This window comes from Nycticebus coucang, chromosome 16 (genome assembly GCF_027406575.1).
Source record: "Nycticebus coucang isolate mNycCou1 chromosome 16, mNycCou1.pri, whole genome shotgun sequence".
Taxonomy (NCBI): domain Eukaryota; kingdom Metazoa; phylum Chordata; class Mammalia; order Primates; family Lorisidae; genus Nycticebus; species Nycticebus coucang.
In genome coordinates this window covers 13,029,235-13,053,670 of record NC_069795.1, presented here as the reverse complement: position 1 = coordinate 13,053,670, position 24,436 = coordinate 13,029,235, and the positions used below count along the sequence as shown (strand labels likewise).

At 45.8% G+C, this 24,436-nt stretch overlaps 1 protein-coding gene across 1 annotated transcript in view; it reads right to left on the bottom strand.

The window, feature by feature from the left end:
- URB1 (URB1 ribosome biogenesis homolog) overlaps positions 1-24,436 on the bottom strand; it is a 94,593-nt gene that overhangs the window by 1,166 nt on the left and 68,991 nt on the right. Inside the window, exons 27-39 of the mRNA XM_053564749.1 lie at positions 23,446-23,639; positions 22,316-22,426; positions 22,107-22,170; positions 19,327-19,498; positions 18,611-18,713; positions 10,057-10,217; positions 9,355-9,466; positions 7,607-7,713; positions 6,919-7,062; positions 5,412-5,521; positions 3,954-4,151; positions 2,152-2,393; positions 591-1,190 (exon numbers count right to left, since the gene is read on the bottom strand). Coding sequence (XP_053420724.1) covers positions 591-1,190; positions 2,152-2,393; positions 3,954-4,151; positions 5,412-5,521; positions 6,919-7,062; positions 7,607-7,713; positions 9,355-9,466; positions 10,057-10,217; positions 18,611-18,713; positions 19,327-19,498; positions 22,107-22,170; positions 22,316-22,426; positions 23,446-23,639 — 2,318 coding nt within the window. The remainder of the gene's footprint in view (positions 1-590; positions 1,191-2,151; positions 2,394-3,953; positions 4,152-5,411; positions 5,522-6,918; positions 7,063-7,606; positions 7,714-9,354; positions 9,467-10,056; positions 10,218-18,610; positions 18,714-19,326; positions 19,499-22,106; positions 22,171-22,315; positions 22,427-23,445; positions 23,640-24,436) is intronic.

Genomic DNA, 24,436 nt, shown 5'->3' with positions numbered 1-24,436 from the left:
CAGGAAGATGAGAGACAGGGGTCACCCTGCTACCAGGCCAGTTCTGGTGGTCCCTTCCCTGCTCCCCTACCTCCCTCCATGAAAGGAACAGCCCCCTTGGGTAAAGAAACCCACATTTCTCGAATTCTCTTATGCCATCTAAAGCTGGTGGTCTTCACCTATTCACTCATGCATTCAAACTTTCAGACTCCTACTAAATTCTAAGTGCATCAAGTGTACAGGTGCACACGAGCACACACACACGCACCTGACCGTGATGTGAAACAGATTTCTTCATTTGGGTAATGGTCAGAAAACCCACTGCTCTGCAGGCAGAGAAGCCCCTGGGGGGACACCGAGGTTCTGAGGAGGGGGGTGCCTTTCTGCACAGATTGGTACTAACGGGTTCCCCTGAAAGCCAAGACAAAGACTTCCTTCCCTTTACCTGCAGTGCCTAAGAGCAAACTCTGCAACTCCCAGAACTGTGATTAGAGGCCACCTAGGTACTTAAAGTCCCAAGCTGAGGAACTTTCTGGCAGAAACCTAACAGGCTCTGAAGAGCAGAAGTTACTCAACCCCAAGCTCACTCTGGCTTTTCTTCAGCCTCTTACCTCGTGTGGCTTCATCCTTCTTGCTCAGAGAGGACATGGAGAGACCCTCCACTGCCACGTGCAAAGGGCTCCCTGCCCTGCCCTGAGAGGCCACGAGCTGCAGCATGACCGTGTTGAACAGGCAGGCCACACTCTGTGAGGGCCCCACCAGCCCCTCGGCACCACAGAGCTGGCTGTGCAGCTTGAATATGCTGCTTCGCACGGCGCTGTCCCTGAGGAGGTCAGCCACGACCACTGGGTGTGGCAAAATGTTGCTCTGAAGCCAGCCCAGGAGTCTTGCAGCCTCTGCCCTGCTGAGTGGGTGCTCAACCACGGACCGCAACACCCAGCTGACCGCCAGGGAAGCAGCAGCATCCATAGGAAGTGGCGCCTTATTCTCAGGGCTGGCCCAGTCTGCAGGCTCTGGAGCGGGGTCAGGGCTGGGGATCAGCGGCCCCCAGTGAGTCAGTATGGACCTCAGGAAGCCCTTGCACGTCTCCAAGCTGGATGCTTTCAGCTCAGGGTCAACCGTCTCCTCTGCCTGCCCTGGCCTCTGCTTTCGGCCCCGTGGGCCCTTGGTTCGGGATGTCATGGCAGGCTTGTTCTTATCCTTGAGCATTTCTGTCAAACGCACAAAGAAAAGCAGTGACACCGGTGTCCTTCTTGCTCACACAGATCCAGAGTGGAGACAGGGATTGTGTATGTGGATGGGGGACAAACAAGAGGAAGGGGGAGGGGCAGCTTAAGTGTCCTGAGCACTTGGTGCTGCTCCCACATGGGGCACAGTAAGGGCTCAGTGTTTCACTGTGACTGTCATCAGTATTGTCACAATGGCAGGTGCCATCATTATCTGCCTACATATGAGGAACTGGGCAGTGCCATAGCTGAAATCTAGGAGGCCTGGCACCAGTCTGTTCTTTTGAGACAGAGTCTCACTCTATTGCCCAGGCTAGAGTGCTGTGCTTTCACAGCTCACAGCAGCCTCAGACTCCAGAGCTCATGTGATGCCTTTGCCTTAGCCTCTCAAGTAGCTGGGACTACATGTGCTTACTACAATGCCCATCTAATTTTCCTATTTTTAGTAAAGAAGGGGTCTCACTCTTGTTCAGACTGGTCTTGAACTCCTGGACTCAAGGGATCCTTCTGCCTCAGCCTGAGCACCAGGATTATAGGTGTGAGTCACCGCGCCTAGTCTGGTTTGTTCTTTTTATCTTATACTATAGGATGAGGTAAAAATACATAGTTCTTAGCCACCTACTTCCCCCTGTATAGGAAAGCGCCCTGATACTCAGGTAGGGTAAGTGATTTATCCAAAGAAATAACCTAAATGGCTGCTAAAGAGCTGGAATTCAAGGCCAGGTCTCCCCAGCTCCCTCCCTAGACCTCAAACATAGAGGTGTGACGGTGCTCAGAAAGGAAGACACACACACGCACACACACACACACATGCGCACACGCGCATGCACACACACGCATACGCACACGCACGCGCACACACACGCATACATGCACACACGCACATTCTCACTGCTCTCGGTGGACTGGGAGCACAGTCGGGAGAGTCATGCGCTCTGACACTTACTCATCAGCTCCTTGACTTGACATTTCTCAATAGCTGCTCGTAGGTCTTCTTGAAGCTTGATGTCTCTTTCAATGAGGCTCCATTTGTGCAAGAGAACGACGACGTCCTTGGTGGAGAGCACTGTCTCATTCACAGTGAATCGGTTCATGTCCTTGAAGGCCCGTATGACGGTAACCCTGTACCTCAGCACAGAGTCAAGTGTCCCAAAGAAGGCGATCAGCTGGACAGAGGCCAAGGTGGGCCTGTTCGGGAACCAACGTTAGAGACTGAGCAACAGCTGTCCCCTATCCTGGCACCCAGGACGGGGGTGGCCTGTCAATATCACATGCCCAGAGGTGCAAACAGTTCATCCAGGAACCAGCTTTCTTTTATGACAGGCACCCAGAATGGGCTGCCAGGACATGGGACAGGAAAAAGTGAGCCACCTCAGGGAGGCAGAAAGGGGAATCCAGAATCTGACCCCTACTCTGAAGGCACAGAATTTCTGGGGAAACCTTGGCTAACCTGGCAGCCAAGCAGAAAAAGCTTGAGGATCAGGGTGCCAAGAGCCTAGCAGGACTATCGGCCTCATGTGAAAAAGTCCCAAGAAGGCACTGGGACAGCATCACAACCTATGGCTGTGAACTTAACTAACGGTCACCAACAGGAGGCAGAACTCTCAGAACTCTAGGAAATTTAAAAACCTATAAGTCTGTGCCACACAATTTTAAAAGTAAAATCATTGTTTCAAATAGAAATCAGTTCACAGACACCAATGTGTTTTCTGACACCTCCAAACTAAAAAAACATAACTATCCAGCATTGACTTAATTTAATTTAAAACAATACAAAATAAAATGCTCTGTTCTTTATGAAAAAATTTTTCATTTTGAGATCCCATTTGCTATCAATCTTCTGATTCTAGTTAGCATACCTCAGGTCTCCAATCAGAAATACAAGTGCATACAGTGTATTTTCTATAACACAATGAAATGTGAGAAAAATTTAGCTCTCCTGAGGAAACCAAAATTGTAATTAAAAAATATCAGATGATAGCTGAGCGCAGTGGCTCATGCCTATAATCCTAGGACTCTGGGAGGCCGAGGCAGATCAATCACTTGAGCTTAGGAGTTCAAGACCAGCTTGAGCAAGAGTGAGAGCCCATCTCTACTAAAAATAGAAAACTTAGCCAGGCACAGTGGTGGTTGCCCGTAGTCCCAGCTCCTCAAGAGGCTGAGACATGAGTATCACTTGAACCCAGGAGTTGAGGTTCCAGATGAGGAGTTGAGATGGGCTGACAGTATGGTATTCAAGCCTGGTTGTCAGAGTAAGACTCTGTCTCAAAAAAAAAAAAAAAGTTATCAGATGGAAATACAGAAATATTCAAGAAAATTCATGGACAAGTGAGTCTTTGAGGGCTATTGAAGGCAAAAAAGCAAGTTTGGGAATACTATGTCTTAGGAAAATATGTTCTTTCTATAAAATGCCATTTAATTCAAGTGTTAGAATCAAAACATCCAGTACATGGCTTGTCTGATAAAAAGCATGACACATTTAGGTTTCTAAAAGTATTTTAAATACTCAGGGCCTTGACAACAATCCTTATAAAGATGAAGGGCAAAGAAGGAAAAGCTAAAATAGATGTTCTGATGCCACCTACACTTGACACCAGCACTCTGCCCCGATCCACACCAGGCCACTGTCCTGAGCACACGTAGCACACCTGTGCAGTCATGATGAGACGTGGTGTCCAGAGGTGACATACCAGCACAGTACCCAACAGGCACACTAAGGGGTCACCCCTGGTGAGTGGGAGGGCTCACCTCAGGTGCTTCACAAGCACAAGGAGAACATAAAGGAACTCGTTGACCAGGTGCAGGGCGAGCATCTTCGGGGGCTCCCGGGGACCAGGCTGGCCAGGAGGCTGGCTCTCCCACTCCACTTCTTTGTCCCCCAGGTTAGTCACCCATAGTGTGTGAAGCAAAGAGATCACGTTGGACAGCAGCGGCGTCTCCAGAAACCTGAAACCAAGCATGGCAGCTTTCAATCTTGGCTACATCCATGCCTTTAAACAAGATCAGATTGTCAGAAGTAAAGTGGGTGGCAACCTCAAAACCCCCAAATAAGCACAGATCCCAAATTAAAGCAGGGTGCTTGCTATACAAATGCAGCTTCAGTACAGGGGTTTGTTCTAGCCAGGAAACTGCCCGAAGCCCTCTAGGAATTCTGTAGCACCTGTGTCCCCCAAAATAAGACATCCTCCTTAAATAAGACCTACTTATAGGAAAGATAAGACGTCCCCTGAAAATAAGACCTAGCGCATCTTTGGGAGCACACCTTAAAATAAGACACTGTCTTATTTTCGGGGAAACAGGGTAGTAAGAGCTGCCATGTAAGTGACAACTCCCTTTTTAAAACAAAGTTACCAGCCAGAAACAGAAAGTTAGCCAATTACGCAATTTATAAACCTTAAAATCAGTCTTGAGGTTGATGTCCAAAGATACAACTTAATTCTAGATTTAGGATATTACTTTTTGTTGTTTGCACCTGTGTTGGGATGTATTACTTTTAGAGAAATTTTAGAAAATATTTTTAAACATGCACAAAAGGCATACTCCCCAGCTTACTACAGCACTTAGTTCATTGAAAGACAGAGCCCTCCTACCAAGTGCTGTCTGCTGTAATATGGTCTTCATCTTCCCAGATAGCCTTAAACCCAGGAGGAGATTATTAGGAATCACAGTAAATCATCGCTCTTCGCCCCTCATCTCTGTTCCAGCACCAGCTCCTCACTGAGCACCTAGGTCCGGTATGCACGGCAGAGCCCTGTAGCTCACAGTCACACTGGGGACTCCAAAAACCTTCAAACTAGAGGCTTCTTGTTTCTGCCTTAAGCAGGAGCTGCAGCTCTTAAAGCCTTAGAGAGGGGACATTACTTCAGTGCATGTAACATTGGCTGCTACACCAGGGGAGTTTGAACTGCATGTAACAGAGCCAGAAGGACTGGTGGAGCCTCAGACAGCACCTGGGGTCTGTCCTACCATGATAGACAAGAGATACTTGGGAAAAAAAAAAAAAAGGATTTAAATGGAGGAAAAACCATTTTGGCATTACCAGGAGCTATTTTTGCCAGGTATATGATGGCATTAGAGGACACTGTGCTTCTAAAATCCAGAGTGCATGGATTTTACTGGACATTTCCAACCGACAGTAAAGATGATTACTGTCTCCATTCCACTCTCTTCCCATCTGACACACACCTCTCACGCAAAGATACTCACTTGCTCTCAAGGATTTGTAAAATCCACGTTAAAAGGCTGTAGTCCCGTAAGATTTCATAGGCAGATTTGGCAACCTGGGCAGCATTCTGTAGAATTTCCAGAATCCAATTCTAAAAACCCAAAACAAAACGCTACTCTTCAGTGAGAAAACCTAAAACTTCATTGAACACAGAAACAATTTTTTAAAACATAACAGTATAAATAAATAACATAAGGGTGTGCTGTGATTACAGGTGGCTGTTGCAAACGAAGTTTAGCAACACGCCCTTCCCCACCAGGGACAGCCAGAGGACACAGACTTCTACAGCAACTACGGCCTCGGAGGGAAAGGCCACTTCTGCAGTAAATCCATCACATGGAACCCTAAAAGCAGGTACACTGGGGAGACCACCCAGCCCAGACACGCAGCAGCCTGAGCTGGCAGAGAACGTGGGCAGTCCACTCCATCCCTTGGGTTTTACCTCCTGGAAAGGAGGACTTAACTGAACTGTTACTGGGTGCTTCCAAATTCTCATATGCTATAAAAAAGCTACCATATTCATTTGGGTTTACTGAACTGTTTCTTAATCCTGACTCACTCTTATTTACCTACATTTTATATAATATCAAAATTAAAAGCTAGGCTCGGTGCCTGTAGCTCAAGGGGCTAAGGCACCAGCCACATACAGCAGAGCTGGCAGGTTCTAATCTAGCCCGGGCCCACCAAACAACAATGACAACCACAACCAAAAAATAGCCGGCGTTGTAGTGGGTGCCTGTAGTCCCAGCTACTTGGGAGGCTGAGGCCAAGAGAATCACTTAAGCCCAGGAGTTGGAGGTTGCTGTGAGCTGTGATGTCACAGCACTCTACTGAGGGCGACAGCTTGAGGCTCTGTCTCAAAAAAAAAAGCTGACCGGGCTAGAAATTAATCAAAATAGCTGAAACTTTCCCTATTTACTTCTTCCAACTATCTTTAGTATTTAGAAAATACACACATCCACTCACAGTTCTGGGGGACGAGCTGAGGGAGATAGCTTGTTTCACCCCGACTGCTGCTTTTCCTGAGTTTGGTGACCCACAGCTTCTGGGTAATAAGTGAAATCTTGGCTCAAGATCCCCTCAAAGTCCCTTTATCACTCATGGGGAGAAACTTTTTCTAGACTTCGTGGCCTGCTCCCAAGGCTCACGATTACTCATTAGTCCCTCTCTCTTGACCGCAAAATAAAGAGGCCTTTGTATCAGCCAAGGGCACAGAGGGAGGGCCACAATGAAAAGCATTTCATCAGAGGACAAATGATGCCGGGAGTTACAACGCTGCGGCCTCCCGGGAATCAGCCTGCACCACAGGCAGGCGAAAGCACACTGCGCTGGTGGCATCTCGTGTGCCCTAATGGAAAACTAGGTTTAGGCTGGTTGTGTCCAGGCTGGGAACAGAATTCACAAGGACTTGGCTTCTAAATAAAACCTTGAAGAAGGGCACAGACCTTCTTTCAGTGGCAAGTAAACTTGCAGAACCCACATACATACCTGTGCCCCTTCGTCACACAAGGGGCTGTGGAAGAAGGACAGGATGATGTGGAAGACGCCGCGCCGTGCGTACAGCTCATAGCAGTGCTTGTCACGGATGCCCTCCCGAAGGATGCTGAAAACCCACTCCTGCTCAGTTTTTTGCTATAACCCAGGGAAATAAGAAACTATTGTTAAATACATGAAAGCCGTTTTATCTGACAGTCCTTCAAACGCCTCTACTTTCAAGTGGTGGCAAAGGTTGCAACACAGCAGCTCTGACCCCCATTTCTGATTGCATTATTAAAAATCCTTAATTTCATCTTAGATTCCACTTCTTCAGGAATGAAGGAACAAGTCAAGTTTAAGCACTCAACTTAAGTCAGGTAGGTGTGTTCCACAAAAGAATTTTTACTATTTAACCCAGTGATAGGCCAAGAAAATATAACAGGAATGCCATAAAATTCAAGACTCCAGAGTTTTTAAGGTTTGGAAAGCTATGTTAAGAATTAACTCATGGAACCAAAGACATTCCCAGTGAAATGCAGCCTGCACTCTTGGCTTCTGTGACCTTCCTACTCTTGGCCTGCTCGTGTAATCTTGGCTGTGTAGCAAACAGTATTGATGGGGAAAATGTCAGAATGACAACAGTGGCTGAGTAACTCGACCCGAGAGTCGCGGGGGATCCTGAGGATTCTGGAAGCATTACCTCGAAGTTGGAGCTGTAGAAGAACTGGTAGAAGCCGGGCACTTTGTCCATGTTCAAGTACTCGTGGGACAGCAGGAACTTGCTGATCTTCAAGTACATGTGCTCCTCTGAGGACACAGACAGTCACTCACAACTGGCCCGCAGGACACCCCGTGGGCTGGCAGAATTGGGGGTAGGCATTTTGGGTATCAGATATAAGGTTCTGTCCCTGTGGAGCTTTTGTCCCCTTACTCAGATTACTCGTACCTGAGAATGAGTAGAACCTCAGTTCTAATCTAACACGGGCCTCCTCTCCTGGCTCAGAAACCACTGCTGGCTGTGCAGTCCTTCACAGACCTCGCCTCCCACCCCACCCTTCCTGCCATATAATCTCAAATCAGCGAGGGTGGGCAGAGTGGGACTGGGCCACGCATAGGACAGATCAGGGCTGACATCACACCCACCAGCCCCACCTGCCTCTAGCCTCTCCCTGAAAGGAAATGTCACAGCAGGGGGAGGTTCAGACACCTGCCAAGTCCCTAGGCTCTAGAATGCCATAGGCAGAGGTGGACAGACACCCCTCTTGCCACTTCCTACCCTTGGCTCACGGACCCCAGTCTGACCAGACCAGCAACACCCTCCAAGTCCACCTGCGACTATTGCTGCCCTCCCTACACACGCCCCACCCTGACAGGAGCAGGGCCAGAGCTGCGTCTGTCATCAAAAACATAGGAGTCTCTGCTAATTCTTTTCTTTCCTCCCCAATTTCCAAGGCAAGAAAAAAAAATAAAATGGAAACAGATCAAAATCAGATCTGAATTCTAAGAGCAACTTAACTATGAATTAATTATGGGGCCTTGGCTTAGAGGCCTCAGCTGGTGTGTGTGTGTGTGTGAGAGTCAGTTCAGGAGTCTATTTCTGCATCTGAAATAAGTCCACGTCACCCTAAAAGAATCCTGTGGGCCCTGATGGTACAACATTCTGTGATTTTTCTCTTGATAACCCAATAAAGGTCTTATGATGAGCTAACTTCTAGTCGTATCACTTTAGCAGTGGTACCTCTGTTCTCATTAGTGACCAAAAAGAGTTGTGTGCTATTACTTGGGGTTACATACACCCAGTACTCATGGGCCAAACGCTCTTCTAGGTAAGGACCTGGGAGGCTAAACAGGAGTCGAGGATTAGCAATTACAGTGATGGTGGCAGCAGCTAACACTGACGGGTTTTCACTGTACTGACCAGAGCATGATGCATGTCACCCTCGCAGCAATCCTGGAGGCAAGGGGTACTATCATCATCCCCGTTTGACAGAGAAGAAACGGAGGTGGGTTAAAGTCTACAGCACTCTGGCTTGAACCTGCATTTTAACTCTGGGGTCATAGTTCCTACAGTGTAATCGGCCCAGGTTTTTATTTCTGCTTTATGTGCTTTTACCAGTTTTACACAACTACAAGCAGGAATGATTATGCGTTCTTTGTCTCCCCCAAACACACTGTTCTGTACCTTGCTTATTCATTTAATTTTTCTGAAATTCATCCCACAGGAGGCCATGAAGAACTTCTGCACGCCTAGCATTTATTAACTGTCCACTGCTGATGGGCATTAGGTAGCTCCAAACCATCACCTCCATGAATACTGAGTGACCCTGTACCGGTCATTTCTCACAGAGATGTGATCGATTATACCTGTGGGACTGATTCCTAGAAGTGGACTTGCTCAGCCTCAGTTTTCCCATTTCTTCTCAAGTTAATTCTAACAGCAGTACCTACCTGGTTTCAAAATCTGCAAGGCTGCTTTGGCAATGAAGAGAGCCAAGGTAAAAGTGAGTCTCATGTTCTGAGTTCGAATCCCATTCCGGACTACATCCAATAGGTAAAGGAGCTTAAAAACAGAAAAGAAAGAAAACACGAGCATTGTCAGAACTGTGGCAGGTCTTGTCCCATGTAGCTGAGCCACAGCTGTACAGGAGGTGCCTGCTCCTAACACCAGAGGTGGAGCTCACGGCAGTGGACACTCGGCCGCCATCTCAGGAACGCTTTTTGCTTGGCTCTAAGGAGTCAGGCTCTCAACAGCAGAGCAGCCTGGCACCACGCCCTGAAATTCAATCTGCTCTTGTTCTTCCACCAACTCTGTATTTCTGAGGTGCAGTGTGCCATGGAGAACAGCTACCCAACAAATGAGTTCAGACAAAGATATATTTGACAGAAGCCAAACCATCTTGTCCACCCCTAACACAGGCAGAGAGTCTGTCAGGAGAGACCTTTCTCAACCTCCCCAGGGGGCTGAGAATCAAAAGCAACCTCCCGTCTTCACCTCCCCTGAACAGACTGCAGCTCTCTGTTTCTGAGGTTTCCCAGCAACATGCTACCTCTGTGCTCCTTGGTAAATTCTTCCACCAAACTGGGTAGTTAGCCAGTTTTCTGAGTCCAGGCCTACCTCAGCCCCGGAGGGTGTTCCCTCTTCCTACTTACCTGGGACTGCTCTCGGAACCGTGCCCCCTCTAGGTGGGAGTAGTAGGCTGCCAGGACGTAGTAGGCCGCAGCACGCATCTGGGGGTCATAGCTGCTGAGGGCTGTGACAGTCAGTCCCAGAGCATTGGAATCCAAAAATTTCCGACAATCCACCACAAATTCTACATGAAATAAAAATAAAATATAGCATTAAATACACATGATGTGATTTCATGATTTTTGTGCAACCCGGAAAGTTAAACTTCCTTTTGCATCTTACCAACATCAGGTACGTGTGCTAGGCATAAGGAATGAACGTTTCTTTTAGCTCCCCCTAATTTCTGCTGAAGCTAAAGGCTCTCTTCCTTTCTGTGGCAAAAATTACCAGGCCTTCAGTTTCTAGAACTGGCTTATAGATCCCAACCAGGATAATTTCATTACTTCTCATAAACACCCAAAAAGCCAGAGCAAGAGGTGATACCAAGACCCACTGCTGAGATCCCAGATGTCAGAGGAAACCCAACTGAGGAATCAGCAGGGAAAATCAGCCCTCAGTTTTCACCTTGCTCAGCCCATTGCCTCGGGGCTCCTGCCCACAAGCACCACTGAGGAAAACAGGTAAAGCAGTGAAAACTGGGGAACTCAGCCTAGCCTGACTGAGGATTCACTGATCTGTGTGTATGCTCTGCAACCCTAGCTCCTTCTTCAAACAAATGATAAAAATCTCAGAGAAAAGTGGCTCAGCAAGCTTAAGCAAAAGCCACAGTCAAAAGAGCCTGCTGGCCAATATCCCTCTGCCATCTGTAAGACCTCGAGAAAGTCACTCCAGGGAAGGATAAGGTCAGGAGAGAGGTGGTTGGGGCCCTCTGACGACAACCTTCAGGACACTGCAACACTGAAATACCAATCCAAGCCTTTCTACAAGGTAAATCCTGTCAAGAACCTCAAAACACAGAGGTCACCTTGTTCAAAACTAATTCAACCAGTCATGACAATTATCCATGATGATGTTCCTTAGAATGAATTACCAGTGACCTAATTAAGTCAGGAACCAAACAGAAGTCAGCTGAAATGACTATCCCAAATGAGTAATCTTGGAATACATTATCAATAAAATATATCCCCTATCTATAACATTTTTTAAAAGTTAGATGAAAGACTGACCATGTTAAGACACAAGGATGATATAAAAACCCAAACCAAGCTTCTGGAAATGAAAACTAAAATGTTTGAGATGAAAACCGCACTACATGGGATTATCAGAGTAGATACTGCAGAAGAAAAGAGTTTAGTGAACTTGACAACAATCAAAATCGTCCACAATGCAACACAGGGAGAAAAAAAGAATTAAGAAAAATGATCAAAACGTCAGTGGGCTATAGGACAATTTCAAACAGCCTAATATACGTGTAATTAAGGTCCCCGAAAAATTTTGAAATAATAACCAAAATTTTTCTAAATCTGACCCCAAAATGATAAACTGACAGAGCCAAGAAACTCAATGAACCCCAAGCACATGCAGAACACACACACACACACACACACACACACACACACTGCTAAAGACCAGTGATTAAAAAAAAAATCCTAGACGTAGCCACATGAAAAAAAAATAGTAGCCATATCATTCAGAAAAGTGAAGATAGGAATAATGGCAAATTTCTTGTTATGAACAATCTAATCTGGGAATCAGAGAAGCCCCATCTTTAAAGTACTGTAGGAAAAAAACCTTATTTACCTTGAATTTTACACCCCATCAAAATCTTTCAAAAATTAAGACTTTTTTCAGATATACAAAAACTAAAATAATTGGGTCACCAGCAGACTTGAACTATAAGAATCCTTAAATAAAGTATTTCAGGAAGAAGAAAAGTGATAGAAATCTGGACCTACACAAAGGAATGGAGAAAGCCAGAAATAATACAGCAAATATCAAATATTTAAATCTCTTTTAAAAATGACAATTTGAAGCAAAAATAACAACTTTGTGGAGTTTTTAGCAAACTGAAGTGTGATGCATGAGATCTGACAATTAAGTTTGCAAACTTATCCTAGAAAAAGGGCTCCATACCTCACTGCTGAGTATCACTACAGTTGCCTTCAAAGTCCTCCCCTTGGGAAGCCAGGCCCTGATGCTAGCACCCAGTTCAAAAGTTTTTGAACTTTTTCTGGAATGGCCATAAGAGCTATTATCAAATCATCCATGATGTTCTGAGTATCATCAAAATGTCTTCTTTTCAGTATTTCTTTTTTATTTTTTCAGTATTTTGTTTATCTTTGGGTAAAGAAAAAGTCATTGGGGGCCAGACCAGGTGAGTAGGGAGGATATTCCAATACAGTTATTAGCTTACTGGTTAAAAACTCCCTCATAGACAGTGTCTTGCGTTGTTGTGATGTGAGAGCCAGGAATTGGCAAAAAATACAGGTTGTTTTCTTCTTTTTCACGTAGGCTTTTCACCACTTCCACACAGTAAACTTAGTTAACTGCCCAGTTAGTACAAATTCATAATGAATTATCAAAAAGAGTTAGGAACATCATTCTGACTCTTGATTTGGACTGATGGAACTTTTTTGGTTGTGGAGAACTGGCTGTCTTCCGTTGCGCCACTTTGACGCTTGGTTTCAGAGTTATATTGGTACACCCACATTTCATCACCAGTGATAACATCATCTTTCCTCTCCAAAAGGTCTTGGCAAACTTCAACTTTCCTTTGCCTTTGTTCATACGAGAGCACTTCCAGGACCATTTTTGCACATACCTTTCTCATCCCAAGATTTTCAGTTAAGATTTTCTTGTTTCTCTATTGATGTTTGCTTGGTCTGCTATGCTTTTACAGTCAGCCGATGGCTTTGATGCACAATTTGATGAAGTTTTGCAATGTTTTAGTCAGTTTTACTTGTTACCAGCCACCCTGACCTCTCCTCATCAGTGACACTTTTTCCCCTCAGATAAACATTTAATCCATTTGTACACTACTATTTTCTTCATGGCATTATCCCCATAAACTTGGACTAACATGTCCCTGATTTCATTCCACTCTTGCCAAGTTTAATAAAAAACTTACTGTTTGTTTGTTGTTCTAATTTAAGCTCCAACATTCTTGCAACAGCACACAAAAACATGCACCAATGATGAATGCAAGTAAGACACTGTTACACATCAACATAAACACAGCTGTGAGACACTGATATGTGGTGTACCTTATGATACTTCCATTTCATGATACACATGAAACATTACCAAGCTGTTTGTATATTGCTGTCAATGTAAGCACAGGGTGGAAAGTTCACAAACATAATTGTCACGCCTTATGGCGTCAGATCACAATCACATTAAATATAAATGGTATACACACACCAAGTAAAAGGCAGAGATGGTTAAATTAGATAAAAAGCAGAACCTAAGTACATGCTGCCTACATAAAACCCACTTTCAATATTAAGATACAGATTAAAAGCAAAAACAGCTTTTACTGTTTTTTCACTGAAAACAGCTAGTATTTAGCTGACTGGGATATTTTTAGTAATCACTGACATTATAAGACAAATAGATTTTCCAAGTGTCCATGAGGGAAAGTCAATTTCATGCTTCATGGTCATCTCTGCTATGTTATGGAAGTTTTAGCTTTGTAACACTTATGGAAAAAGAGCTGCCCTGGGGATGTGGAAAATACAATAGGTTATTTAAAAATAGTTATAAATACCATTCTCTTTGTTTCAAGAACCTCATGAATAGCAGTTTGCACTTCTAATAACAGACTTTTACATGAAAATGGCTTACCTTGGATAATTATGAAGGATTAAAACAAAAAGTGCTCTAGTTTTAGTGAACTTTAGAAGCAGTGTGACCATGCTGTTGGAGCATCAGAAATTTTTAGGCTTCCTCTTCCATAACACCTGCCAGAGGCGTAGTGAGAAGAGTGTCTATGGGTCCTTCAGTCTGGTTGTCTGGTGATGAGGTTCAAGGAATCGAAATTGAGCCTTCCTGTTCAGGCTGCTTTTGTGGTATGTGTGAATTATGAGCTGCAGATTTCAGCCCAGTTCTGTTAAGGACAAGAGTTTGCTGTGGAAAAAGCATTTGTCACTGCCATTGCTAACAGCCTTGGTTGACCGTGTTTCTTGGCCAAGGACTCAAAGAAGGGAAGCAGTAAGGTTAAGAAAATAGGTTCCTGCTTTCAGCAGGGCTGAAAACAGAGTAGTGAGACTGTAGGCCATACATGAAAACTAATCACATGCCCAATTTAGGATTGCAAGAAGTTTGGCAACACCCCTGCAGGAAGTAAAAACACACCGTTAAGACCCTTTACTACACTCTGCATAGCTAAATCTCTCAGATAAAATGTGGGATAAATGGAACTCAACAGAAAAAACACATCAAGTACAACATCATTTAAAGTTCAAACAGAATGCTGGCCCCTTCTGGGGACGAAGTGGCTTGGGGAGCTGCCAATTATGGTATGTTCTATTCTGTATCTGGGCTAGCAGATTCATCAAAACTCAAACCATGTGCATAAAAATTGTGTACTTTTCTGTTTGTCACACTTCAACTAACTTTAGTGAAAAGAATTTTCCTTTGACAATGAATTAAGGTCCTTCCTTTGGGTAGTCAATAAAATTTGTTTAAAATTCAGACCTTAGGCCAGGCACAGTGGCTCAAACCTGTAATCCTAGCACTCTGGGAGCCTAAGGCAGGGGGATTGCTTGAGCTTAGGAGTTCAAGACCAGTCTGAGCTAGAGCGAGACCCCTTCTCTAAAAATAGCCTGGTATTGTACCAGGTACCTGTAAGTCCCAGTTACTTGGGAGGCTGAGGCAAGAGGATCAATTGAGCCCAACAGTTTGAGGTTGCTGTGAGCTATAACCCCACAGCACTCTACTAAGGGCGACAAAGTGAGTCTCAAAAAAAAAAAAGAAAATCAGGCCTCCATTTTTTTTTTTTTTTTTTTTTTGAGACAGAGCCTCAAGCCATCACCCTGGGTAGAGTGTTATGGCATCACAGCTCATAGCAACCTCCAACTCTTGGACTCAAGCAATTCTTTTGCCTCTGCCTCCCAAGTAGCTGGGACTACAGGTGCCCGCCACAACGCCCGGTTATTTTTTGGTTGTAGCCGTCATTGTAGTTTGGTGGGCCCGGGGCTGGTTTCGAGCCTGCCACCTCAGATGTATGTGGGTGGCACCGTAGCCACTTGAGCCATAGGCACTGAGCCAGGCCTCCATTTTTTACTAAGATGACAAATGGACCAGAACAACAAACAAGCCTATTTTTGGAGGGTGTTTTGGCTGTTTGAATATATATTTCCCTGTTCCCTCTATGCTTTTTGAAATGGTCTACTTCCAGGTAAATTTTTAGCGTAGTATTTTAAGCTATTGCAAATCCTTTTCTAGATTACGACAGACATCCTCTGTAAACTTTTCTACTGATTATACCAATAAAACTTAAAATAGGATGTATTCAGAGATTTAAAGGTAAGAAAACTAGAGTCCTACACAATTCTCTAATTTTTTTTTTCCCCCTCTGTGAGACAGAGGAATAGACTGAATGATTTGTTATCATTCACAAAAGTTAAAATGTCCAGCAACCTCACGATTTTAGGTTGAGGAGAGTTTCTATTCACATTTGATGAGAAGCAGACTCATCTAGTACCACCAAGGCACAGGGGAAATCAGAAGAGCTTCCTGGCTACAGACTAACAGATCTGTCTCAGCCTGCTACCTAATCATCACTAGGGCAATGAGGATATCCACTGGTGATTAGCATAATCTGACACTTGTATAAAATCCTCCCTCCTGTTTCTTGCAAATAAAACCCAGCTTCAGCAACAGTGTTCAGCAAGGGGACCTAGAGCCAACAAAAATGGCCATTGTGGAAAAACTGCTATGAAAAGCCAGCCCTCTTTGATCTTTTAAAAAGGGATATACAAGGCAGTGATGGAGGATCAGCAAATCTGTACCTAAGTAGGAGCATTTGTATATGTAAGAAAAAATTTCAAGTTTAAAAGGAGGGAAAAACGGACAAATAGTAGAACATGGTTTCTCCAGTGCACCTAAGTCTACCTGGTAGGAAGCAGCCTGGGGAGCCCCTTCTGGGATCATGCTGGCTCTGCCAAGGGGCACAAGCAAGACACAACTTCCCATCCCCAACGCCACAACCACCCAGGCTCTCACAGGCCTCTAAAGCAAGCTGGACCCAGGAGAGTATGCAAGGAGCTGGTAACAGGGGATCCCTGTGTCTAGAATGAGGAAACTATGGCCAGAGGTGGAGAGAGAAGGAATTTTCACTGTACACCTGTAAGTACCTGTTGAACTTGGAACTGGGAATGTATTATCTAATACTAAATCATTTAATTAGATTTCTAATTCTGTGAAAAATTCTAATACCTTACCCAATTCTTCCTATACAGAGTAACTGAAAATTCTGAACTTTACATATGATAGACATAAGATGACTCCAAAGGGTAGAAAAAAAAGTAGACTAGTTACTGGTTGTCTTTTTGCCTCTACACTTAGAATTGAAGAAGCTGTCAACTTGGAAATAAAAAAGCCCCAACAAAAGCCTGGTTCATCTCTCCAACAAAAATAATGGAAAAGGAGCTGTCAGCTCAGCACCTGTAGCTCAATCGGCTAAGGCGCCAGCCAGATACACCAGAGCTGGTGAGTTCGAATCCAGCCCAGGCCTACCAAACAACAATGACAACTACAACCAAAAAATAGCTGGGCATTGTGGCAGGCACCTGGAGTCCCAGCTACTTGGGAGGCTGAGGCAAGAGAATCGCTTAAGCCCAGGAGTTGGAGGTTGCTGTGAGTTGTGACATCACGGCATTCTACCCAGGGGGACAGCTTGAGGCTCTGTCTAAAAAAAAAAAAAAGAAAAGAAAAGAAAAGGAGCTACCCAGAAGAACAGAAAACTTTAAGGACAATAATGGCTCTACTCCAGCCAAATGTCACTGTGCCCCACACCTAGCCATGACAGCAAAGGCGGAGAGGGGAGCCCAGACTTTCCCCCTGCCAGGTGGGACAGAAGAGCCCCACATCCCCTGCTGGGTGGCATCAAAGAAGGCCAACTACAAAGGCAGGACTCTCTTCCTCACTTGGCAATGATGATACACCCCTCCCGCTCCCCACTGGGGTGTTACAGGAAGCCCAGCAGAGAGCAGGGACTTTTGCCATTGTGCTGAGTGACAAGGCTCCCCTTACTCCTACCCCACCCCCTAGGAAAGATCCACGCAGGCCCTGTGGGCAGCTGGGACTCCCACCCAGGCCCCACGCTCACAAGGATGGGGGCTGAAACAACGGCACATGGATAGGCAACAAGATATGGACCAGGACCTAAACCTCACATACTGACTCAAAGCACATCATGGGCTTAAACACAGAGCATAAAATCATAAACTTTTAGAAATAAATACAAGAAAAATTCCTCAAGATCTAGGGATAGGCAAAGAGTTTTTAGACACCAAAAGCATAATACATAACAAGAAAAACTGATAAACTGGACTTGACCAAAACTAAAAACTTTTTGCTCTGTGGAAGATCCAATAAAAAGGATAAAAAGTTAGATTGTTAGAATATGTGTGAATCACAAACCCTTCAAAGAATGAGTATCTGGAATATATAAAGGATCCTCAAAACTCAGTACCAAAAAACCCAAAAAAACCTATCCCCATAAGAAAACGGGCAAAAGACATGAACAGACATCTCTCCCAAGACAACATGCAGATGGCGAATAAGCCACAAGATGCTTACGTCATCAGCCACGAGAAACATGCAGACTCAAACCCCATGAGTTATCACTACAGACCAACAGTTCTGACCGATTTGGGAAGATCAGTCTCAGTCTTTATTAATGTATGTATGTGCATATTTTCATTCCTTCTTTCTCCCCATCCACTGATGCACAAAGACTCCATCCCTGAGGCCACCAGGCATGAAACACAATTTATAAAATATATTTAAACCAAGAAAAAGCCGATCTCAGCAGGCCCTGACTTATTCTCATTTCTGTTAGTATTTGACCACTATGTCATAAAAATTCAGAAAATCCTTGTCATCAGAAATTAGGAAAACATCAGGACAAAGGGATACTCACAGATTAAATTAAGAGTGTTTAAAAAAAATAATGTATGTTCAAAACACTAGCATGACTTTGCTGCAATGAAAAGGTGAGAAGATGACTTTCGTTTTTTTTTTTGTTGTTGAGACAGGGTCCCACCCTATGCCCCTGAGCAGAGTGCAGTGGGCATGGTAGCTCACTGCAACCTCAGACTCGCTGCGGCCTCCCTGGGATTAAAGGCGCTCGCTGTGGCGCCCGCTGGGTTTTTCCATTTTTTTCATGAGTTGGGGTCTCACTGTGGCTCAGGCGAGTCTTGAACTCCTGAGCTCAAGCGATTCTCCCTCCTCAGCCTCCCACAGTGCTGGGATTACAGGCGTGAGCCACCGCGCCCGGCGACTTTAGATCTTTTAAGAATTACTTCCAAGCTCCAACTTCTTATAGTAATGAAAACAATAACTGCATAACCAATCTGCCCTTGAAGGAGCCCCGCGCAGCAGGGCCCGCCCCAGGAGGAAAGCTGCAGGTACCTGGCCTGGTCAGTTCACTGAACAGCTGAAGGAGAAAGCAGGGGTCGTATAGGCCATCGAGATCCACCGAGCTCCTGTCTTTGAATATCAGCTCCTCTGTGTCCTGATAAAGCCGAAACCAACAAAAATGTGTGATTCAACCTCACAAATGTAATAAAGGCTGAATGTCCCTTATCCAAAATGCTTTGGACCAGAAGACTTTGGGACAGCTGCATGTATATAAAGAGGTATCTTGGGGATGGGACCTATGTGACATTCATTTATGTTTCATATACACCTTATGCACACAGCCTGAAGGTAATTTTATACAGTGCTTTAAATAATTTTGTGCATGAAGCAATGTGTATATTGAACAAAGCAAAAGTGTCACTGCCTCATGTCAATGCTCCAAAAGTTTTGAATTTGGGGCATTTTGAATTTTGAATTTTCAAGTTAGGGACATTTAACCTGTACCATGTAAATGTTTACCCACACTGCCAGAGCTCAAATTATTTTGAATACTTAAGGACATAAAACAAAAGTGCTTATACATGAAATGATATAATCTTCAGGATTTGCTTTAAACACATATGGCCAGCACTTATAACTGCTGAAGGTGGGTGGTGAAATATGGGGGTCCAGACTCTGTACCTCAGTATATAGTAAAAGTTTAAAAAAAAATTAAACACTAAGAAAAACAAAGCTGAAGGGAAGGGGCAGAACAGCAGCAGCCGCACCTTGGGGGGCAGCAGCCTGCGGCTCTGGGGGAAGTGCAGGATGGTCTGCAACATCCGGTCCCGATCCAGCAGGCGGAGGATGTCCCCGACACTTGGCTGCTGCCACAGCGACTTGCCCAGGCTCCGGCACGTCTTGTGATGCTCCACAGCCGCAGGGCCCCACAGCAGCACCCTAGAACAAGAAAGGGGAAACAAGATTGGACACAGCCCCCTGCCTTCCCCAGAGAATGAATAATGATGGTGATGACAATAATGACCACAGCAACTAGTTCATGCTGGTGCTGTTCTGGGCATGATGTGTGTTATCATTTAACCCCCATCACAGCTTGTGGAGTAGGCAGTGATGATGGTGACACTGAGGCCTGGTGACAGCATCAGTGATGACAACGGAAGCCAGCTCCTACACAGATCTTACAATGTGCTAGGCCTATTCTAAACCCTTTACATACATAAGGGAGGTAGTGTTATTATCTGGCTGTGCTAACAGGGAGAGAGGGTATAGAGAAGATTAAGAAAGTTGCTCGGTGGGCAGCGCCTGTGGCTCAAAGGGCTAGGGCTCTGGTCCCATATGCCAGAGGTGGTGGGTTCAAACCCAGCCCTGGCCAAAAAAAAACCACAAAAAAAAAAAAAAAAAAAAAGAAAGTTGCTCGGCTTGTCACTTGCCCAGTAGTCAGTGGCAGGGCCGGGATACACACTCAAGGGGTCTGGCTCTACAGTCCATGGTGGACTACAGCAGCAGAACCCAGACTTCTCTCTGCTTACACATAGCCACGAAAGAACTGGGTCTGCCTGCACAAGCCTTTCAGCTGCATCTGCCATGAGCACACTACGCACGGCCTTCACACCTTAGCCACTGGTACAGCTGCCAGAGGCACATCTTGCTTCCTCCTGAACACGACCAGGCTTCCTTTTTCCTTCCCATCCCCACCCACTGCCCTCAAAGCCCAGCTCTGATGAGGGCCACTTCTCCTCTGCACCCTGGACAGAAACAGAAATGCTTCAGTCTGGTACTTGCACCCCACACAGCCAAACCCTCTGGCCTCCTGCTTCTCTGCACAAATCCTATGATCCAAACGAACTGACCTGCTCGCCATCCATCATGTCCTGACTTTTCCACCTCCCAGCTGTCATGGGTGCTGTCTTCTCCCTCTGCCACACTTGGCTCCTCCTGTGACCTCACAGCAGTCGAATCCCTTTCTAACCGTCAAACACCAGCCCTGGCCTGAAGCATCCCCTGAACACCCCAAGGCAGCACAGCCTTGCTCTTGGCGCTCCTAGAACAGCTGCCTACACCACCACCGGAGTAACCGCCACTTCAAAAGAATCAGATTTCTGACAGTCTCACACTCTCAGGAGATGTGAAGACTGTCTCCTTCTTAGTTTTCAAGTACTGCAAAAACATCTACTGAATTAAATTCCTCTAAATACAGGCTCGTTTCCACACAAGTAAACAAAGTTACTAAATGTTAAAAAAGAAACAAATCCTTTTGGAGGGTGCTGGCTGCCCACCTGGTCTCTGGAAGGCAGGCAGCCCGGGCACTGAGCTCTCCCTGTCAGACCAGCCATCACTGAAAGCCCAGGATCTCAGCACAGATCCCTGAGTGCAGGCCTGTTCCTTCAGCTAAGCAAGGGACATTTATTTAGAGTCTAAGAAACGCTTCTGTGTTCCTTGGAGACACAGAGTCTCTGAGTTCCACCTTCTTAATATGCTGTTTTTCTCCTGCAAGCTGAAAGTAGACTCCTTTCGTAACTAACTCCTACCTGTTCACTGGGCAACCTCACTGTCTTCCTAAGTTAGAGGGTGTTCTAAAGCAGAAACGGAGGCAGTCAGGAGGACTCCTCACTGGGACAGAAACTGCCTCCAATTTGCTCTGCTCTCCCTCGCACAAGCAGGGATGGTTCTACTCCAGAAAGGCCATAACTGATGTAGCACCAGGTCCACAGCAGTGAGAATGAGGCCAGCATATAGAAGGGGGCCTTCTGAACTACACGCAGCTTTTATCTTTAAACCAAGTACTCCGAAATGGAAACAGTTTTCTCCTCCCCATAGCACTCTCCGGAACTACTGTCCATGGCCCAGTCAGCTCACTTACTGTCTAAACACATAAAACCCTCTACAGGTGCCTGCTAAGCAGATATTCTAGGGCAGCAAAGAGGATCCAACAATGTCTCCTGCCAACAGCACATCTGATCACATTCCTGCTTAGCCCACCAACTGCAGAGATGGGACAGGGCCCACAGGGAATGGAATCACGGCCAGACCCTCAGGACCGGTGTATAGCAGGCGAGTAGCACGAGGGGGGCTGGGACACAGACACACATGTGTACGCACACAGAGACAGGGTAGAATAGATTCTGTGTCCAGTGAGCCCTTCTCATACTTCCTCAGAAATATCCAAGGCATTAAGTCATCCCACCCAAGTAAGGTATAAAGAGAAAGGTTTACAGAGAAAAATTCTATCAAATGGGATGCAACGCCCCAATGGGGTGTGAGCTCGGGGGCAGATGCACCTCAGACAGGCACCCATTAGTCGTCAGGGGTGGCCCAACCCTGGAGGTCCCCTGCCAAGAGACACAATCCTCACGGTACAAGGCCACGCTTTTCCAGCGCAGCCTAAACTAGGGCCAGTGTAAAATAGGAGAGTTCCACCCACCTCACCCTTTCTCTTAGAAGCAAAACAGAACAAGAGAAAGCCCCAAGTCGGTAGCTTGCTGGATGAAGAAGGGCTACAGTCGTGCAGCCCAAGGCCTGCAGATCCACGCCCAGCCCCCACACTCACCTAAAGCTGATGAGGCTGAGCTTGTTCTGCTCATACGCCCTGAGCAGAAGTAAAATTTTCTGGTCTAGAAGTCAAATGAGGGTCAGTTAAGAAAGCTGAACATGATGCACATGCCCCAGGATGTCCCCCTTGGTCCTCACCACTCCACCCTATCCTGCTTGCCAGGCCCTCGTGGCTCCCCCATATACCACCTGGTTGTATCGCCTCACCCAGGACACTGAGAGTGGCACCGTAGGCCCCAAGAAGCACCGCGAAGTGGCTGCTCTCACAGACAGAGGGGCACAGCCTCACCACCACTGACATCAAGTCCACCAGTGCTTCTGGAAGAAAACAACACTGAAACGCACGGCATCGTGGGGGATGTGCATACACTAAATCAGAGTGGAGGGGGAAGCATTACGGGAAATGTTTAAATACCTGACACACCCTCTTTTGAATACTGGTGTTTGAACTGTCATCTAATCCTCCAGTTATAAAATAAATAAACATGGTCTTCACAACCACCTGTTCCTCAGGCTTTAACAAGGCTGAATATCAGTACCTCCTTACTCCCCTCCCCAATTTTTAAGCCACTTAAGATTCAAAAATCCAAGCATTTCCCCTGCATGAGCTGCCACCAAAACCTCTGCTATGTCCACGCTTGCCTGAACAGAAGGGCAAAGCCCTTTTTACTTTTCCTACCACCCACACAGGTCATTTAGCTAATGGCTGTCAGTAATTACCAGGTTATTATAGACCAACTCTGTGGTGACTCTCACAGTTTTGGGGTATTAATTTTATTTCTCTAAATAGAGTGTGGGTTTGAGAGGGAAGGAACCTTCAGACCATCTTTTCTGCCATTGCCCCATAACCCTGCTGGTGCGCCCCAAATCAGGGATGGAGCTTAGACCTCGGCTTTGAGGAGATCTTTAGCAGTAACTCACCAACAGCCAAGTTCTAAGCTTTTTTCTTTGATAAAAGTTTTGCTCCTCCTGTGAAGAAGTTTCATGGAACTTATCCGTTTTTCTCAGGTCAGATACCCAGACTCCCTCTAACCACACACACACATACACACCTCCTTATTTCCCCTCACTCCCAGATTTTAACCTTGGCTCATGATACAGCAGTAAGATCTCAGTTAGTCTTCTGTAGGACAAATAAGGCCTTGAAAGCAGGTGTGTGTGTGCTGTCTGACTGGGAGCTTGAGGAAACATTTCTTAGATTTGACAGAAACAAAATGCTCTAATACTGTTTTGATAACGTCTGAGAGCCGTGGGAGAGAGGCTTTCTGCATAGCTAGTTTGATGAAATCAGGAGGTAAAATCTGGGTCTGAAATGGGAGGGTGAGGACAAGGGTCACCTTTGACTTGAGTGTCTGGGCTATCTCCTTCTTCAGACTTGAGCAGAGTTGGCAGGAACAGAGAATGCTGGGTAAGCATCATGTGGACCACCGGGAGTGGGACGAGCTTCGCGCTGGGGGAGCTTCCCGGGCGGTACAGGAGCTGCACAGCGGCATGGAGGGTTTTTAAAAATGTGTGATCCTGATACCGGAACCTGGGAGACAAGAGTCAAAGGGAAAAGAGCTTCACTAAAGTGGAATTTTATTTCACAGGAAACAAATAATATTCATCTCCAGCATTTTTTTTTTTTGGAGACAAAGTCTCACAATGTTGCCCTCAGTAGAGTGCCACGGGGCCACAGCCCACAGGAACCTCCAACTCTTGGGCTTAAGTGATTCCCTTGCCTCAGCCTCCCAAGTAACTGGGACTACAGGTGCCCACCACACACCTGGCTATTTTTTGGTTGGAGTTGTCATTGTTGTTTGGCAGGCCCAGGCTGGGTTCAAACCTGCCAGCTCTGGTGTATGTGGCTGGTGCCCTGGCCGCTGAGCTACAGGCGCTGAGCCAATCCCCAGCATTTTATTAAGAAAATTTTCAAGCACTGCACAAAGTTGAGAATTTATAGTGAATGTCCCTTTATCCATCACCTAGATTCCACCACTGACACGGCCCGACCCTCTCTCCACCACGTCCAACTGGCCATCACTCACAGGGCGCCCTTCTGGGAACGAGGAAGGGATGCAGTGCATTTATTAGAACTCAAACACCCAAAAAACTTCCTGCTCAGCATTGGAACAGCCACGTGAGAGAACCCACCTCCTCCAGCCCGTCTCACCATGTCAGCCTCTTTACTTCCCCATTTCCAGCTGCTCAGAACTTCCATCAAACAGTTCAGAGCCTTCTGGGTCTTAAATCTTTTTAAAACCCTCCAAAGGAGAGGAAAGCACCATGTTCTAGAAAAACCAAGTATTTCAGCCTTACACAAACAACTGCAAGAATCATTTAGCATGG